Source organism: Manis javanica, chromosome 12 (assembly GCF_040802235.1).
Source record: "Manis javanica isolate MJ-LG chromosome 12, MJ_LKY, whole genome shotgun sequence".
Classification (NCBI taxonomy): domain Eukaryota; kingdom Metazoa; phylum Chordata; class Mammalia; order Pholidota; family Manidae; genus Manis; species Manis javanica.
The window spans coordinates 28,590,678-28,603,850 of NC_133167.1; the positions used below are offsets into that span (position 1 = coordinate 28,590,678).

The following is a 13,173-nucleotide window of genomic DNA, read 5'->3' on the forward strand; positions in this document are numbered from 1 at the left end:
CTAGAATAACTTATGTACAGTGTGTGTATATATATATATATATATATATATATATATATATATATATATATATATATATATATATATATGGTAGTCAGCATATATATATATATGGTAGTCAGCATGGAGGAAGTGATGCCACTATTGTTATTCATCTGGCTATAGTAGAATCTGAGTAAATAACTTGCATCGATTCTCTTACATCAATCCTCTCCCTCCTATTTTAAGTCCTTAACCAGACCCGGGCATATCTTTGCTTTAGGGTTTTTGCAGAGCTGAAAGCAGCAGCTTCTAACTTTTTTCTGGTCTTTGGTCTTTGATTTTTGCCTAAACTCATTAAAGAGATTAGGTGTGCCCCTGGGGTCAGGGGTGAAAGGAGCACACTTTGGAAGGAAAAGTTTGTGTGTGGGAGAGGGGGAAATAGATCCTGACCTTTTCACCAGCAGCTTTTGCCAAACGTGCCTCACGACCAGGCCTGACAGTCACCACCTGACTGGCATGTGGGCACTTCAGTGGTAACCAGAGTGGGTATGCCTGGAAGGCCTCCTAAATGCTTTGTGTTGTACAATGTCCCAGAACTCTGCAATAACCAAAGAGGTTAAGCTCCGATAGTGACTAAAATAGAATGGTTTTCTGGCTAATGGAATATATTATTTCTAAACATCTCACATGTGCAGCATTTAAAAACTCACTTTTATTGACCATTACCACCTGCCACACACTATTCTAAGTCCTGCACATTGAATAATCTTTGAATTGGCACAATACTTACATGTGATCGTACTATTATCTCAGTTTTAAAGTAGTCAGAGAGGTTAAATATATGGCCCAAATTTATCCAGTTTAACTCCAGGCCTCACACATTATGCTAAAATGTTTCCCGTACCTGCAACTGTGGCTTTAGAAAGATTGGATGGGAAGACAAGAGTGGTTTAGAGTTGCTGTCTTTAGGGCAGATTTTTAGACAGGGCTGACTGAGGAGTCATGGTCCCTGGGCCACAGAGGGCAGACTTAGAAACCAAAGGCTTTCTTTGGGGGAAGTGAGGGCCAGTTTGCAGGAGAAATGAGGGTCACTCTCAGGGTCAGGTCATTGCCCACAGGAAGGTGATCAGACTGGAAGACCTGGGGACTTGGGCTCTGTGTACAGAAGAGGAGTGGAGTAGCAACAAGGCCTCAGGAATAGAGCCTTACAGTCCTGGGCCCTTGCACTCTATGTCCCACAGGGACAGTTCCCCGGGGAAGATTGCATTAGTCCCTCTCTGGCTCCTTCCTCCTAGACTTCCACTGCAGTGCCTTATTTTGTACTTATTTAGGGTTAATCAAATATCTTCTTTGAAAAGAGAAGTCTCTCAGGGAGTGATAAGGACTTTTATAGATCATATATTTGCTCCCCAAAGGGTAGGTGAGATGAACTGCACCGAGAGAATGGTAACTTGATGGAGGATGGGGAAGAAAGGTCACTTTGGACTTCTGAGCACTTTGGGCAAAGGGTGGGCCTAAGTGGGGCACCGTGATGGGGAGGGAGGAGCTATTAAGGGTCAGAAAAGTGGGAAGACATTCTTAAAGACTGGCAGATAGGATGGGGCTAGAGAATATCTCAGGTGTGTCCAGAAAAGAGGGATGAATGGAGTTTCCTTTTCTTCTCCTTGTCTCAGACAGCTCCCTGCCCCTGCTCTTGGGTTACTGCCCTGTGATTAGCACAGGTTCTTGGATTTTAGTGGGCTTTCACAGGCTGGTTTGAGACCCTAACCATCAATGATTTCTTTTCCTATGGGAAAATCATTCCCAGTTGCAAACTTCCAATTTCTAAATGGGTTTCTGGAACACAGTTTACTTCTATGTTAGGAATTGCCTATAGATAAGTTGCCTCCTTTCAGAATGATTTACACTGCTCAAAAGCTAGAAATTCACTCACATGCTCTTTTCACATATAGCTAATATTTCAGCATGTTCCTGTGAAAGCCACATTGCAATATGAAAGGACTAAAATTGCCAACCAAAAAAAAAATAGTGAATTTACTCTGTCCTCTTCTTTCCTTAAATTTTCACACTTCCTAAGATCAGGGTGAGCAAGCCCCAACTCTTTAAGATGGACCTGATGTTGCACCAATATCAAGTTCGATCAAACCTGAGGCCCTTCCAAAATCCACCTAACTCATAGATGCAGTGGATTTTCTTTTGTGGTTTTCTCTGTCTTGGTACCTTTTCCACTCCTCAGTTCAGCTGTGTTAGGAAATCAGGGGTAACACCAGTCTGTTAATGGAGGAACACGCTGGGAAGGAACTGTTTATGGAGTTCAAGAGAGCTCATCAATTGAGAAGGCGTTGGTTATTATACAGTAGGTGGCTAACTGCACCAGATACTGGATGCATACATATGATGGCTCTAATTCTTTACCTCATTTCATTTTCTTGAGCTTGTAAGAATAGAAAATGTCCTTTTTAAAAATTGAGGTATAATTGAGCTATAACATTGTATTAGTTTTACGTACACAACATAATGATTTAATGTATGTATATGTTCCCATCACAAATCAACAATACATGAGGATACAGAGAGAGCAATTCTACCCAAAGAAAGAGAGAGTCACTTCTAGTCCTTTCAAAGAATTCTATCACTTCCCACTGGGACAAGTTCCTCAGTCTGGGTGAATCAAAATGTACTTTGCCTATGTAAATAAGTAGCCACGGGTCTGGTAATTTCTCATGAATAACTTGGTGAAGCCATCTGGGTCCCTGAGGTAACTCAAAGACACTGGGACAGTAGGCAAAAATAAATTTTGTTTCTCCTTTTACGAACAGTGGCAGCAAGTTTAAGACTGATAATAGATCTGTTCTTTCTAATGATAAAGAGGAAATACATGAAGAGAAAGGTCTTTTCTTTTTCTTCCCTTAAAAATCTAAGTGAGGAAATTTATATTGTTAATAGAACTAGAAGTTATAATAGGCAACTCTCAATTGTTTCCAATATCCATTTTCCCTTCCCCATTAATAGTACCTGGATTGTCTTTTGGGGACTAACTCTTCACCTATATTCACTATGGAACTTGGGGAGGCCTGATTCTACTTCTTGGCTCCAGGAGTGGCCTTGTGATCTAGTTCTGGCCAGTAAGAGCACTGCTTTCTGGCCATGGGAGTTCAGAAGCATACCTGTGAGCTGGGCTGAGGCAGTAAGACATTCAGCGTTGCATTAAACACCATGTCTAAGACTTCCTGGACGTACCAGGAGACAGACAATCTCTTTCTATTGAGTTGCTGGGTTGGACCTGCTGATGGCTGTCTCGCCACCATTCTGGAGTTCCTGAGAATGGTGCCCTCCAGAGAGATTAACAAAGCCGAAAGACAGAGAAAGATTTCTAGCTTGTCCACAGTAGCTAGATCCACATTGGCCTGAAGTCAGTATGGACTTTGAAGTTCTATAACCTGACAAAATTTCCTTTTGTGTTTAGGCCAGTTGAAATTAGATTTTTGTTTTTTGAAACTTAAGAGCCATTGACTAATCAAGAATTTTTCATCAATGTCCTTTTTATTTTCAGATGCCTTTAAGAAGCAGAGAAGGAAGAAACAGACAAGTCTCAATTCTGGTATTGGACCACTGACAGCTGGAGCTCATCTCTCTTATTCCTCATGTTTAGAACATAACTTTCTGATGGTTTTGTACTTGTGTGGCTATCACACATTCCAGCTTAAATCCCTCTCTTGAGATGGTTAGTAGGTCTCGGCCTCTTATTCTGCCTTTCCTCTGACTGCAGAATCCACCAGATGTATCTCTCTCATGATAGCTGCCAAGCAGGTTCCCTCAAGTTGATTGCCAGGCCACCTTCATAAAAGGGCAAACAAATCTTTCAGAATGTTTTCATTTATTCATCCAGCTGTCACCTACCTGAACCAATCTCCTTTGCCAGAAAGATACAGTACCATGTCTTTGATGACAGTGAAAACGAGCAGACCTCTTTCCCATCCATGGGTCCACAAACCTCTTTCATAGATAAATATTCTTCTAATTTAGTCAAAGATTTAAAAAGAGGAGGGGGGGTTGTGATATATATCATGCAGCTCTTGAAAAAAGACAATAAAAATACTAATATTTGAGAAAACTCTACAGCCATCCTATTTCTGAAATTACTTACAGGATATTCATGCTGCTGTTAAAGAAGCAGACAATCTTTATCTGCTAATAAAAAAAACCCCAGCCTGTTGCCAGAGGACTGTGATAGTCTTAACAAGTTTTAAAGAAAATAAAATACCAGCAGATAACAGGTATTATGTTTTCTTTTGGCAAATATTAACACTTCACAACTAGCATATCTTGCTTACTTAATTGGGCCTATAAAAACTCGCCAGGCCGTTTCACTTACACTGATAGTCTCTCAATTTGTTCTTTACAGCTTTTCAGAGCCTAGACGGGAAAACAGCTACAAAACAGACTGGCTGAAAAGATTTTTAAGATCTCACATCCATATTTACATACCTTGCAATCTGTGTGTGTTCGTTTATTTTAACACAACTGAAGTGAATAAATCAGGAACTCCTTTTCTGGGGGTGTGGGTGTGGGTGTGGGAGGAACAACATCAAATTCAAGAGAAAAAGAACAAAAGCCCAGGCAACTCCCAAATGGTCTCTGTAGCTTTCCCAGCACCCTAACTGTGTGCCCTGCCTCCAACAGAATTAATTACTCTCTCTCTCTGACCTCATTTAGAAGCTAATATCTCTACAAATACTACAGTGTTTTTTCACATATATTATTGTCCATTATTTGTTTTGGCTTAGATGTGGTATTCCTGGATAGCCTGTGAGTTCCTCCAAGGGACAGATAATACCATATTCTTGGATCATCACCTGGCTGGCACTAAGACTGAGCAAATATTTGTTAAAACTTAATAGGAGACATGGAGAAAAGAGAAGGATGTGAAGGCAGGCGAGAACCCAGGAGAGCAGTGTGAGACAGACAGCTCAGCTGCAGGGCCTGGGGGCGGGTGAGTCACCGGCAGAGGACTACCGGTAAGATGGCCTGGGCAGGTCGGGAAGTCCAAGGGCCAAAGGAAGAAAGTTATTCCCATTGACAAAAATATATCTGAAAAATATTCACAAATCCTACTAATTTTTCCAGTGATTATTTTAGTCATTTTGGCTTTGAAGGCTTTTGTGAGCATACTTTAATTCTTCCTGGCTGATTTTCAAAATAGCTGTTAGGTAACTTATCATCCCAATTCTTTTCTTGATAGTTTAGAAGTTCCTCGGTATAGTATGACTCCGGGAATATTTGTCTGGCTTCTCAGGTTGAGGTACTTGGCCTGGGGAGTCCTGAGTCCAGGAAAGCATTTTGTGATGCTGCTGGCCCATGCAATGATTGTGTTAGAGAAGTTGAACAACTGCGGTGCTTACTGAAGTGATTGGAATCAATGTGTGAGGTTTAGATTGTGAGTCAGAAGCCTTGATGGCCACCTGGAGAAGAACTTGGGGCCCTCTCACAGGCCTCACCCCTCCTCTTCATGGATTGTTGATCAGGTCTTAATAAGCACATCAATGGCGCTGAAGATGAGTCTAATCTGGGAACTGTCGTCCCATACAAGCTGTGTGTTGGGTCTGGCTGATCGACAGGAATGAAATGTCAACCTTCTGAACTTGCTTTCCTAGCTATTTCCAAAAGTAGCAAGACAAAGGTATAATTTCTCAGGCCTATTCCGGACAAAAGTTACTAGTGTTTTCCTTGTCTTGGGGAGAGAAGGGAAAAGGAAACTGCGATTCTAGTCCTGGTTTGGAGTATCTCAGGCAGTCACAGAGGCCACTCGTCTTTTATGACAATGTATTTTCCAAGCATCCCTTTGGGAAGCCTTATCCCCAGTTGTCTGGGAAATGTAAAATCAGTCACTTTTGGCAAAGCTCAGTACATCCGAGCATGGGAAACACAAACTAAAATAGAGATACTTCTTTACTCACCAGATTGTTTTTCTGGATACACGTTTGCCTGGCATAAAAATAAAGTCATTAAGACAGGGAGGACCTGACTGTATAGTTACCTAGCCCAGGTTTGGTCAAAGTCAGAGGAATCTTTAAGTCTCTTGAAGGTTAACCATTTTCATCCTTTCAGCTCGATGTAAGGAGATTATATAAAATAAGGTCAAAATAACCAGGACTGCTTAATCTAAAATTACTTGTCTTATTTTGCTTACAGGAATTCATAGTGGTATGAGATGGAGGACTTTTCAACATACTGGACATAGTGCTCTATGTTGGTTATTGTTGCAACAATGTCCCTTTATTTTATTGCTGGTTCATTTGATCAAGGGAGCAGAGCCTTATGTATATATAGTCTTTCATCAAAGTCTATAAGCTGATAACAATTAAGTTTGAAATGAAATGAATTGATATTTAAATTGTTATTTTGTGGAAATCTTTCTACTCTTGTTACTGAGAGTCTAAATGACCAGCTGTCCCATTACTGTGTATGCCATTCTGTTTAATCCTGATATCTGCAATAAAACCAATAAATAGCTCTTTGTTCTGATCTGTAATCACAGGATGACTATCTCTGACAGAGGTTGAAGCCACTTGGTTGTTTGGAAATTGCCCGTCCTTACTGGGCATTTCTGATTAGGGTTTTAAAACTCCATCATATAAGGAAGAATCTACTGGGTCAAGGCATTTCAGTTCCTCTGCAGAGCAGTAGTGGACGCTGAAAGTGAATTTCAAACACTGGTGTCAAAATGCTAGATGTCATACCTGACATGCCATGGCACTGACGTGAACAGTAGAGGAAATGAGCTTAGTCGCCGGGGTCTACTCTACTCTATACTCTTGTGAGCATAAATATGAGTGTGAAAATCAGAAAAGGAAGCTTTCCTTTAATAGATTTGTCCTTCGAAAGAACCAGTGTTTTTAGTGGCCACCAGGGATAAGAGAGTTCCTTATGTGGTTATCAAAACAGCACTAAAAACTGTAGTGGAAGGCAGTAACCATCACAGAGGATGAGTGACAGCTGACTCACAGCAAGGACATTACTGGGTACAGCTCTGCTCCAAAAATAATGTTAGTAACGAGAGCTAAGATTTATTGAATGCCGACTCAGCAGCAGGCACTATTCTATGTGTGTGACATGTACTTCCAATCCAACACTACACACTTCCCCTGGGGCATTTTTGTGGATGCTCAAAAGTTCCGTGTGTTTTGTAGGAACAGCCTTGCCTTCTTGAAAAAGACAAGAGAATGAATCACGCTATCCTGAAAAAAATGCAGAGAATATCATTTGAGAGGTCACAATATTCTTTTCTGTTTCTGAATACTGAAGGATTTGGCAAAGAGAACTTTCTAATACAGTGACTGCCCTTATCTCAAAATAAAATGATCTTATGTACTGGTAAGACCAGCAAAATGTGAATTGCTCAGATGCAATATACAAACAGCTGATAACTCTGAAGATAACCCTTCTGAGATTTGCTTCTAATAACCATTTTCTAAAGAAGAGATGCTGTACGTTGCAAGCTCTGTTAATTCCTGTCCAGACGTTTGAGACCCAGGAGACAGGAGTGAGGATTAAGACTCAGTAGATGATCACACAGATTCCCTGTCCTCCTTAAAATAGGGAACATCTGCTCCACCCCAACAAGCTGGTGTACAAATCCAACAGAGAGTAAATATGAGAGCAATTACAGTGAATTACTGTACATTAGTGTGGTTTGGTTTATGTAAACAGCTTCTGTAGGAGAAGATGGCTGTGGTTTGGGTAATGTTCCTATCTATGAAACCCTAGTAAGCAAAATATAACTTGATATGTGCAGATCATTCTTGGTCATGTTCTTCTGCTTTAAACCATCTCAGTAAGGATGAATTCAGTGACTGGAATCAGGCATGGGCTTACCCAGTGAAGGTCATAATCGGGCCTTGTTCTTCCTTCGTCATCCTCATATAAAGTGAAACCTTCCCTCCGAGCCTGAAAATACTCCTTCCGCAACTTCTGGATGCGGTCAGCACTTCCACTCGTGGGACGACCACTACAGGATATAATCACACACAGTTACACAGTGTACCCCACCCTGGAAACTCACTTTTATCATCTTTTTATTAAGGGAGTTGACATCCAAATTTGGAAGATTCAATAAAGCATTTCATATAAGCTAGGAAAACTGAAATTAGTAATAAAAAAGAACAAAAAAATGGTTATGTGCATAGCTTTAGCTTTAAGGGCCAAAGTATCTAAATGCCTTTTGAGTGAGAAGGTTAGATAAGGTCCTGATCTTTAGAGTAATTAAAGGAACCATCACTTTTTTTTTAAAATCATATCCATGGAATTTAGTTAATTTTAATGTGGGCATCTCCTTGTCTCAAAGATATGCATTGCTTATTTGAGACCAGCTGTTTGGCAAGAAAATTGGACATGACACACGTGCCAGTGTTCATTGCATGGTACTCTTTGAGTTTCTGGAGTGGGAGGTGGGGTACATGTCAATGTATGCGTACATAGGGCGTAGTGTAAGAAAAGAAGGTGGGCGCCATGCCAAGAAGCAGAAAGAAAAACAGAAGCTGGTGAGAGTATGATGTGCCATCTTTCGAGTTTTTCTCTCTCCACTTCGGCCGATTCTTCCTTTCAGGAATTTGTTTCTCTTGTGACTCATCAGCATAACCCTGAACTGGTCAGCCCGTGGCTCCCTTCTAGCTTAGATCTGTCATGCTCATTTCAATAGAACCAACATCTGTGGTACAATTCAGGGCTGGGAAGCAAGAGGAGAATGACAGGCAGATCACAACAGTTGTCTGACTTCTTTGGCTCATCTCAGGTGTAACTGAGTGCCCTACTGTACCAGATCTTATGTTGAGATCTGGGAAAGCAGAAACAAACAGTTCATAGTCTCTGTCTTCAAAAAGCATATGGTCTGGGAGGCAGGGGGCTGAAAGGAAGATAGAAGACCACAATCCACTGTGACAGGCTCTACAACAGAGGTCTGCATAGGAGCTGTGGGAACACAGACAGTTACTTTGACAGGGTGAGAGCAGGGCTACAGAAGATTACGGAAGGTTCTATAGTGGAGGTGACACTTTAACTGAGTCTTGAAGGATGCATAGGTGCTCAACAGCTGGGCAGATGAACGAGGAAATTCCAAGTAGAGGAAAAGGGAACTACAGAGGACAGATGAGAAAGCATCCTGCTTTGGGGGAATGTATGTCAGTCAGTTTGGGTGAGCAGTGGTCCTCAAGTTCTGGCCTGCCTCACACACACTGCAGGCAATATATGCTCCCTTCTCTCTCCATTTAGATAGCAAATTAGAGTAAGAGTGAGTGCTCCTGACTTCAGGGATGTTTTGGATTTACTAATAAACATTAAAGTCTATCACTTGCAAACTTGGGTACTTTTAACTCAGGTCATAACAATTTATGAAGTATAACCACACTCATGTTTCACGGGTACGGGAGCATCACTGTTATAGTATACAGCGCATGTGGGAGGCAGCAGGGAAGACGGACAGGTGAGGCTGAGAAAGGCATGTAGGAGGCCACTGGGAAGAGCTGTACATACCCAAAGATCTCCAGGTATTACAGTGGACTTTTAAGTTTCAGTGAGATATCTGGTAAAAGGAGATAAGTAATCTAGTACTTCATTTAAAAAATTAAAAATTACACTTGTAAACTTTAAAAAGAAAATGGTGTGTAAACATCTTCTGGAGGAAAAGCTTCTTCCCAAACCAGACTATAAGTGAATGGAAAGCAGATCATGTCTTAGAAATTTTCTACAAAGTTAGCTCAGGGCTCTGGGCTTCCTACATGCTTTACAGAAACTCACTAGATGACACCTTTTAAGACAAACCCTTAGGGATCACATACCTTTATTTTTCTCCAATATGTATTTTAAAACTCCCCAAATAGTTGTTTCTTTACTATGCTTTTTTTTTTAAAAAAATAGAGGTTTACCTAAGTACTTGAGGAAGGTAAGAAATTAGAAAAAAACAGAAGGCCTGATATGCTTTTTCTGGACAGTTGGAGGGCAGGAAAGGCAGCTTGGCTCTGTTCAGAACAGCGCTCCATGCCGCTGATTAGAAATTAGGCTGTCTGTATTATTTGTTCTCCAAATAAAGGTTGGCATTCTTATAAAAAAAGTTCCTATTAGGTGATCAGTGCCACTCCTGTATTTTCAATGTGCTGAAATCTTATGTTCCCTCTCTCTTGAGTACTGAAAGCTAACTCTGGTGCCAGCATCCAGTGCTCAGGCTTCTGCCGAATATGTGAATGTGTGAGCCACGCTCAGACCCATCAGATGAGTTCACTCAACAGGGTGCAAACATCGCATACATCATCTATTAGTTCACCCAAAGAAACTGAAGCATTGAATTCAAGTATGAAGTCATTGGTAATAAAGAAAGATAAAAAGAAAGGAAATGATAAGGCACTGCTTAAAAAAAAATCTCACAATTTTCATGCATTTATGGTGGGGAAAAAAAATCATACAAAGACTGTAAAGTGTTCTTCCATATGCCTATAAATATATAAATTTAGAAATAAGTATTTGATCAGATTTCAGTTCTCAAACAGAGGGAATGGGGCAAGAATACAAAATCAGCTGTTTAGGATTCAGAAAATCCCCTATTACTGCCAGGAACATGACTATTTACCCTGAAAAGAAATCTGGCCTCAGTAAAAAACCAGGAAAAAAAATAAGTCTAGGACATCATGGACCATCTAAGTGCAAAAAAAACATACTGTATCTTCTCCCTTGTATGAATACTTTAAAGAACATATGGGTCATGTGTAGACCTTTCATGATAACCTAGGATGATATCTTGACATTACCCTTTTTTCTTTTCTTTCCTACCCTCATTCTGCCTTTGGTAACTGCATCAGATTTTTCCCAAGTAGGTGGTGGTTTATATAACAAAATTAGAAATAGCAAATTCTGATTTCATTTAATCTTGTCTCTGCAGATAACACACATGAGTTTACCATCAGATCAATAAAAATGATAAATACAACTATTGTAACCAAAGCAGTTAATTGATTCCATGTTGTGTTGAAGATTCAGAAATTTGAGCAGTAATATAAAAACCCCTTTGTTATTATAATAGCAGCAGTAATCATAATAGCTACAATTTATAGAATGCTTAAATAGTAAATATATTGATACAGGCTTTTATTTATTCAGGTTTCTGCCCAGAGCAGATACCACTAATCAATTACAGAATTCGTTCCTCATGTTTCTAGACATGGCCTTAGAATCCTTCTCAACCCAGAACTTTAGGAAAGTACTACCAATCTATAGTAGTTGGTGTTTGAGTTGAGTTTATTTCTAATTTCTGTGTAACAGGTGCTATAAATGTCTTAAATCTGTAAAGAATATTGAAAGATAGATTTTTACTGTTCTGTTCATAGAGATGAGGAACCTGAGGTCCATGGCTAACAGATGAAGGTCTGCTTAACTTCAAAGACTACTTCTCCTACTTTCACTTACTAACTTCTAACCTGCATTTTCTCCTTCATTTTTGTTATTTATTAGAGACTGTATCCTTTAGGAACCTACTGGACCAGAATGAAAGCTAATGCTACCCTTGAGCACTTAGTTTCTGGGGACTCTTGTTTGCCTTCCTCTATTTACATGCTATCTGCTTTATTTTCTTGATTTAATGGCATTAGCAGTACAGATTATAAGAAATCTTCTGCCTGATAGTTTCAGAAGTAACATAAGATTATCATGTAATTCAAATACTTCTTGCAACCATATAAAGTCAAAGTATCAATAACCCCCACTCCATGCTGCTGATTAGAAATTAGGCTGTCTGTATTATTTGTTCTCCAAATAAAGGTTGGCATTCTTATAAAAAAAGTTCCTATTAGGTGATCAGTGCCACTCCTGTATTTTCAATGTGCTGAAATCTTATGTTAAATTCATTCAAGTAATATAACAACAGATTTATAGTGTAGCGATTTCTTGTAAATTATACTGCCTATGCCTTTAGAGGCAGATGAGTAGTTGAATGGGCTCTTGTTATAATGTTTTAGAGCTGGAGAGTTTAATGTTGTAATGGAGTTCAGAAACCATGTAATTTTTTTCATGTTACCTACAGTAATATATTCTCATATGTAATAAACACCATAGTAAGGCATTATCTGCTCCTTTGGAATATAAGATGCTTCTTCATCTTCATATTCTCTGAGTTCATAGTTACAATTGAGATGCATTTTAAAATGGACATTCATTTGTGCATGCCATAGTCTCCTCCCATTACTGTGAAGCTGGAGAAAAGAAACTCACAATTATGAAGTTCCTATGATGCCCTATGTGTAGGATTTAGACTTATGTACTTACTCATCTAAGCCTCAATCAAATTTGTGAGGATGACACTGTTACGCACATTTCACAGATGAGTGGTGAATGGTGCACTAGGAGTTGTGTGACTCCAAAGTCAGTGGTGTTTCATGCCGTACCATGTTGCCTCTCAAGAAAGGCATTAAAATGCAGCAGGCATTTTGTGGCAGAAGTTCACAGACATTTCGAGGCAGAGGGAATTGAGCTGAGAGCATTTATAGCCATCCCTTCTGATATTCTTTTATTTGCACAGGTCTTTGCAATAAAAATCAAAGTTGCTAAAGTAATAGAAATACATGCAATGAAGTCTGTATTCGTTAAAGAATGATGTTGGAGCAACTGCAGACTGAGATTTCTCCGTAATTAATATTACATCTCTATCAGGCTTATGAATGGGGTACCAAAAAGAAACAATCTAAGACAAAGATTCCGCATGACAAAGAAACTCTGGATCAAGACCAGGACCAGCACTGAGAAGCAGCCAGCGCTGCTCCTGGGAAAACTCACCACTGACTAGATGAGAAGACATTGGTCACTGCCCGTGAACCATTTTGGACTTATGGATTAATATGCAGGGACTTGGTGTGCATGCTTAAGTGGACATGCATGTAAATACATGCAGCCTACCATGAGTCAATGGTGTATAGTTAATTCCAAAACGCCATTTTCGGATATCCTCAAGCCATGTAGCTCTTCATTTTGCAGGGGAGGTGTTTGCTGTTGATGAGAACAGCCTCCTTTGTAAGTACCAGCCTGGGATCCAGAACTGGTGCTGTGGTTAAGGAACAGTCCCTACAGAATGATGTGATGATACAAACTCACTGAATAAAACTATCTAAGTTAGTTGAATACATGGCAATAATAATCAGACTAGGGAGTGTTTTC

General features: G+C 39.9%; 1 protein-coding gene across 10 annotated transcripts in view; it reads right to left on the reverse strand.

Moving 5' to 3' along the window:
- PARD3B (par-3 family cell polarity regulator beta) overlaps positions 1-13,173 on the reverse strand; it is a 1,156,296-nt gene that overhangs the window by 85,976 nt on the left and 1,057,147 nt on the right. For 8 of the 10 annotated variants that reach the window (XM_037009251.2, XM_037009249.2, XM_073218305.1 and 5 more), the window contains one exon: positions 7,858-7,990. The exons of the other annotated variants lie outside the window; for them this stretch is intronic. In XM_037009251.2, coding sequence (XP_036865146.2) covers positions 7,858-7,990 — 133 coding nt within the window. The remainder of the gene's footprint in view (positions 1-7,857; positions 7,991-13,173) is intronic. 10 annotated transcript variants of the gene reach the window in all.